Genomic DNA, 6,817 nt, shown 5'->3' with positions numbered 1-6,817 from the left:
TTGATGATCAACATAAGATTACTGTATAAGGTGACAGGGGATGGAGAAAAACCGGATGGATGTACAGTACATTCTAATATTGTTAGTATAATAATTATTATTAATATAATCATTAACAACCACAAAAATATTGATACAAATCCTTCTGATTAAAAATGTAAATCATTCAAGGGAACATACTTTTTTCTCTTTTTTGAATTGGTAATATACATGTTTTTTATTTTTTATTTTTATTATTTTTATTTATTATTACTTAAACAAGTCCCCATTTTATTTTAAAAGAATCCAGCATTCTGCTTCACCTGGTTGTTGAGTGAAATGAGACAAACAAAATCTGCACAGCATATACATTAATCCAATCCTTTCTTCAAATATAATTTGAAACTTTTATAGAGGAACCACTTCTCCATCTCAGCAAACCAGTCCCTACAGGAAATGACTGTGGTGACTACGGTGACTTGGCTAGGTCGAAATGCTCCAATCTATGGATTATGTATGGATTCTTTCGTATTTTTAGGAAAATAAATGCCCTTTGGGCAGAAAAAACGTTTTCCAATTGCAACAGCCAAGATGTCTAATCTCTAATGGGGATAAAAAGTTATTCTTAAAAAACAATCCTTCATGTATTATCTTATCAAGACCATTTTAAATATCCAACACTTGAAATGTGCAAATAGAATATGGTCACTTTCCTTCCTTGTCACGGTGCCACAACTTGTTCTCATAATCCATTCATAATTTCAATCTGTTTAAGCCTCAAATAAATTACTTTGTAATCTCATCTAAGACAAAACTCACAGGGCTGAGGTAATCATAGATATTTGCCTTCCTAATCAGTTCAAGAAAACATTCCAATAAATTGACTTAAAATGTATCTGACTTGAAATATTGCCTGTCATATTGAAAGTAGGTGCTCTGTTCAAAATGGATAAATAGCATTAATAAGAAAAACAAAACATTTAAGATAATCATAACAACAAAATGTAACATCAACACATGCAGATTGGTATGAATTGTCTCTGGATATACATCTGGTATTTTCAAACTAATACAAAAAAGTAAAAGTGTGCTTTGGATTTGTAATAAGTCCTTTTTTTGATATAGTATTGACTTCAAAAATCTCAGTGACAGATACAGTAAGTCGCCTTTCACTTGCAAGTGTCTAGAAGAAGTTGAGCCGGTGTCCTCTTTGAGAGACATTGTGTAGCAATGTCCAGTGTTAACCTTCTGTCATATTTTAGAAGCTGTGCACTTTTGAGCTCACCATGTAGAAGACACAACAGTATGCTGGTATGACATTAGCACAGTAAGAAAGACAACAGTATTTACAGAGCAAGCCAACAGTGTTCTTGTAGGATCGAGTCCTCAATGGGGTTATCATGGAATTTTGTGCTACAAATGGATTATGATACGATTTAAGAGCATTAAATGTCCTCGTCTTTGACAGTTGCGCTCTTACACAGTACAGCCTTTTATGATGAACCATCACAAAAATATGGTTCTCTCTGAAACGATTATATGCAGTGACTTGAATAATATTTACAGCTATATATTTTTTTCTTAAAATCTGAATTCACTAAGTATTAAAAGGAAAGGTTATTCTTTCCTGACAACAAAAAAATTGTAAAAAAGGACTGTGAAAATATTGTAGTCCTCTTATTGCCCAAAATAGGTAATTAACAACATTAAAAGAAACAAAAAAAGCTAGAAGATTTATTAGTTACACTCTATTTTTTAAATTTAATTAACACCACCTTTCTTCAAGCCTCATCAGTTCATGTCAGTTTTCTTGTACAGTGCATTCAGAAAGTATTCAGACCCATTGACTTTTTACAAATGCTGCTACGTAACAGCCTTATTCTAAAATTGATTAAATACCCCATAATGACCAAGCAAAAACAGGTTTTTAGACATTTTTGCAAATGTATAAAAAATAAAATACCTTATTTACAATAGTAATAGACCCTTTGCTATGAGACTCAAGTGCATCTTGTTTCCATTGATCATCCTTGAGATGTTTCTACAACTTGATTGGAGTCCACCTGTGGTGAATTCAATTGATTGGACATGATTTGGAAAGGCACACCTGTCTATATACAGTGGGGCAAAAAAGTATTTAGTCAGTCACCAATTGTGCAAGTTCTCCCACTTAAAAAGATGAGAGAGGCCTGTCATTTTCATGATAGGTACACTTCAACTATGACAGACAAAATTAGATTTTTTTTTCCTCCAGAAAATCACATTGTAGGATTTTTTATGAATTTATTTGCAAATGATGGTGGAAAATAAGTATTTGGTCACCTAAAAACAAGCAAGACTTCTGGCTCTCACAGACATGTAACTTCTTCTTTAAGAGGCTCCTCTGTCCTTCACTCGTTACCTGTATTAATGGCACCTGTTGAACTTGTTATCAGTATAAAAGACACCTGTCCACAACCTCAAACAGTCACACTCCAAATCCACTATGGCCAAGACCAAAGAGCTGTCAAAGGACACCAGAAACAAAATTGTAGACCTGCACCAGGCTGGGAAGACTGAATCTGCAATAGGTAAGCAGCTTGGTTTGAAGAAATCAACTGTGGGAGCAATTATTAGGAAATGGAAGACATACAAGACCCCTGATGATCTCCCTCGATCTGGGGCTCCATGCAAGATCTCACCCCGTGGGGTCAAAATGATCACAAGAACGGTGAGCAAAAATCCCAGAACCACACGGGGGGACCTAGTGAATGACCTGCAGAGAGCTGGGACCAAAGTAACAAAGCTTACCATCAGTAACACACTACACCGCCAGGGACTCAAATCCTGCAGTGCCAGACGTGTCCCCCTGCTTAAGTCAGTACATGTCCAGTACATGAAGTTTGCTAGAGAGCATTTGGATGATCCAGAAGAAGATTGGGAGAATGTCATATGGTCAGATGAAACCAAAATATAACTTTTTGGTAAAAACTCAACTGGTCGTGTTTGGAGGACAAAGAATGCTGAGTTGCATCCAAAGAACACCATACCTACTGTGAAGCATGGGGGTGGAAACATCATGCTTTGGGGCTGTTTTTCTGCAAAGGGACCAGGACGACTGATCCGTGTAAAGGAAAGAATTAATGGAGTATCGTGAGATTTTGAGTGAAAACCTCCTTCCATCAGCAAGGGCATTGAAGATGAAACGTGGCTGGGTCTTTCAGCATGACAATGAACACACCGCCCGGGCAACGAAGGAGTGGCTTCGTAAGAAGCATTTATTTCAAGGTCCTGGAGTGGCCTAGCCAGTCTCTAGATCTCAACCCCATAGAAAATCTTTGGAGGGAGTTGAAAGTCTGTGTTGCCCAGCAACAGCCCCAAAACATCAATGCTCTAGAGGAGATCTGCATGGAGGAATGGGCCAAAATACCAGCAACAGTGTGTGAAAACCTTGTGAAGACTTACAGAAAACATTTGACCTCTGTCATTGCCAACAAAGGGTATATAACAAAGTATATACTTTTTAAGTGGGAGAACTTGCACAATTGGTGGCTGACTAAATACTTTTTTGCCCCACTGTAAGGTCCCACAGTTGACAGTGCATGTCAGAGCAAAAACCAAGTCATGAGGTTGAAGGAATTGTCCACAGAGCACCGAGACAGGATTGTGTCGAGGCACAGATCTGGGAAAGGGTACCAAAAAATGTCTGCAGAATTGAAGGTCCCCAAGGGCAGTGGCCTCCATCATTCTTAAATGGAAAAAGTTTGGAACCACCAAGACCCTTCCTAGAGCTGGCCGCCTGGCCAAACTGAGCAATCAGGGGAGAAGGGCCTTGGTCAGGGAGGTGAAGAGGAACCTGATGGTCACTCTGACAGACTAGTCAGAATCGAGGGAAAGATTAATGGAGCAAAGTACAGAGAGATCATGAAAACCTGCTCCAGAACACTCAGGACCTCAGACTGGGGCGAAGGTTCACCTTCCAACCAGACAATGACCCTAAGCACAGAGCCAAGACAACGCAGTAGTGGCTTCGGGACAAGTCTCTGAATGACCTTGAGTCACCCAGCTAGAGCCTGGACTTGAACCTGATCGAACATTTCTGGAGAGACCTGAAAATAGCTGTTCAGCAACACTCCCCATTCAACCTGACAGAGCTTGAGAGGATCTGCAGAGAAGAATGGGAGAAACTCCCATTTTGTAGCGTCATTGGGAGAAACTCCCAAGTTTGTAGCGTCATACCCAAGAAGAGTCGAGGTTGTAATCGCTACCAAAGATGTTTCACCAAAGTACTGAGTAAAGGTTCTGAATACTTATGTAAATGTGATAGATGTTTTTTATTTGTAATACATTTGCAAAAATTTCTAAAAACCTGTTTTTGCTTTGTCATTATGGGGTAATGTGTTTAGATTGATGAGGGGAAAAAACAATGTAATACATTTTAGAATAAGGCTGTAACGTAACAAAATGTGAAGTGGACTGAATACTTTCTGAATGCACTGTATGTGCAAACTGACACCTGAAATGTTTTACATTACCAAGGGTGAAAACAAACAACCATAGCAACATAGCAATCAATTTTTTAAATAAATGGTTTACATAAATAGTTACTCATTTAAGATAGTATCCAATATTTGTGTATTTTTGATCCTAAGTAAAAAATATAATGAATCTTCCTTATTAATTTGAAGACTACGTCGAAATGAAAGAAAATAAACTAAATCGATTTAAAATAAGGAACATTCAAAGGTATAAACAACTAAAATCCTACACAAAGTTACTGGGTTACAGTTGGATATTATGGATGTGAACACCAGGTTAGGATTATAGTACAGCAGATTGTAGTTTATTTTTCTGAGATGATTTTGACATTTTCTTCAGTTCTTCTTCACGTGGTGCCACCTCCACTCTCCTCCTGTGGGTTGATGCTGTAGTGCTTGGCGTTGGATGGCATCACCTGTTCACATAGCCAGTTAAAAACTCCGCCCGGTCTTCCCCGGGCCTCCTGAAATACTCTGCTGGAATGGGAAACGGAGACATTCAAAGCCAGTAGTTAAAACCAAAAGCTCCCCCTTCTCTGTAACACTGATACAGTATGTCATGTCTGACAGCTTTTCCCCTCAACTGCCAATATTTTCTTCTGTGCCATTGTATCTCTTCATTTTACATTTCTCTTGATTCTAAAACATTTGATTGATGGTAGAACCAATTTGACAGAGGTTCGAATTGGTTGAAGCAGCAGATGGTCCAAACTGAATCATCTCAAACCCAGCCTCTGCTGTGGAGAGAGCAGAACGAGTGCTACATCCCATGGGAGCATTTTCACTGCCAGAAAGATGGATGGCACTAGCCTGGAATCCAAACTCAATTATTCTGCTTCACTTCAAGAAAGGATTCCAGGCTAGGATGGTCACGGCAGCGAGACACCAGCCCAGACACAACATACGGTACCAGCAGTATCCCTGCTACCACACGACACAGAGCTTTATGGAAGAGGGGCAGCAGGCATGGACAGGGCATCACTCCTAGCATGCACAGAGACAAGCAGTACCGCCCAGCTACCAGTTAGATGAGGGGTTTGTTTTTTTAAAAGCAGGTTTACAGAAAACTGCACTTCACTCTGTTGCTTTCTCTGATGGCTTCCACTGTGCTGTGTGGTGCTGTGCTTTTATATACACTAGCAGTGCATTTCAACAACAAATGTACACCCACTGCCTCCCAGACCCATGGTGATCAGACAAAAATACATACGGTGACAACTAGAGAAACTGATGACTACATCTGTCGCGTCATTCCATTTCACCGCAATACACCAAAGGACACAGGGGGCTACACAGGGGGCTACACAGGAGGCTAAACAGGGTGCTACACAGGAGGCTACACAGGAGACTACACAGGGTGCTACACAGGAGGCTACACAGGAGGCTACACAGGGGGCTACACAGGAGGCTAAACAGGGGGCTACACAGGAGGCTACACAGGAGGCTACACAGGAGGCTACACAGGAGGCTACACAGGCTACACAGGAGACTACACAGGAGGCTACACAGGGGGCTACACAGGAGGCTACACAGGAGGCTACACAGGGGGCTACACAGGAGGCTAAACAGGGTGCTACACAGGAGGCTACACAGGAGACTACACAGGGTGCTACACAGGAGGCTACACAGGAGGCTACACAGGCTACACAGGGGGCTACACAGGGGGCTACACAGGAGGCTAAACAGGGTGCTACACAGGAGGCTACACAGGAGACTACACAGGGTGCTACACAGGAGGCTACACAGGAGGCTACACAGGAGGCTACACAGGGGGCTACACAGGGGGCTACACAGGAGGCTAAACAGGGTGCTACACAGGAGGCTACACAGGAGGCTACACAGGGGGCTACACAGGGGGCTACACAGGGGGCTACACAGGAGGCTAAACAGGAGGCTACACAGGGGGCTACACAGGAGGCTACACAGGAGGCTACACAGGAGGCTAAACAGGGTGCTACACAGGAGGCTACACAGGAGGCTACACAGGAGGCTACACAGGGGGCTACACAGGGGGCTACACAGGAGGCTACACAGGAGGCTAAACAGGGTGCTACACAGGAGGCTACACAGGAGGCTACACAGGAGGCTACACAGGGGGCTACACAGGGGGCTACACAGGAGGCTAAACAGGGTGCTAAACAGGAGGCTACACAGGGGGCTACACAGGGAGCTACACAGGGGGCTACACAGGAGGCTACACAGGAGACTACACAGGAGGCTACACAGGAGGCTACACAGGGGGCTACACAGGGGGCTACACAGGAGGCTAAACAGGGTGCTACACAGGAGGCTACACAGGAGGCTACACAGGAGGCTACACA

At 42.2% G+C, this 6,817-nt stretch overlaps 1 protein-coding gene across 13 annotated transcripts in view; it reads right to left on the bottom strand.

Moving 5' to 3' along the window:
- Nucleotides 1-213: 213 nt before the first annotated feature.
- Nucleotides 214-6,817, bottom strand: part of msi1a (musashi RNA binding protein 1a) — a 330,671-nt gene continuing 324,067 nt past the window's right edge. For 6 of the 13 annotated variants that reach the window (XM_036961343.2, XM_090218795.1, XM_036961345.2 and 3 more), the window contains one exon: nt 214-4,973. In XM_036961343.2, the coding sequence (XP_036817238.1) occupies nt 4,929-4,973 (45 nt within the window). In that variant the 3' untranslated portion in view covers nt 214-4,928. The remainder of the gene's footprint in view (nt 4,974-6,817) is intronic. The other 7 variants (XM_036961340.2, XM_036961344.2, XM_036961341.2 and 4 more) reach the window with 2 other exon arrangements.

This window comes from Oncorhynchus mykiss, chromosome 24 (assembly GCF_057628025.1).
Source record: "Oncorhynchus mykiss isolate SJ-2025 chromosome 24, ASM5762802v1, whole genome shotgun sequence".
Taxonomy (NCBI): Eukaryota; Metazoa; Chordata; class Actinopteri; order Salmoniformes; family Salmonidae; genus Oncorhynchus; species Oncorhynchus mykiss.
Note: the sequence above shows the minus strand (reverse complement) of the source record. Positions and strands in the feature narration are given on the sequence as shown.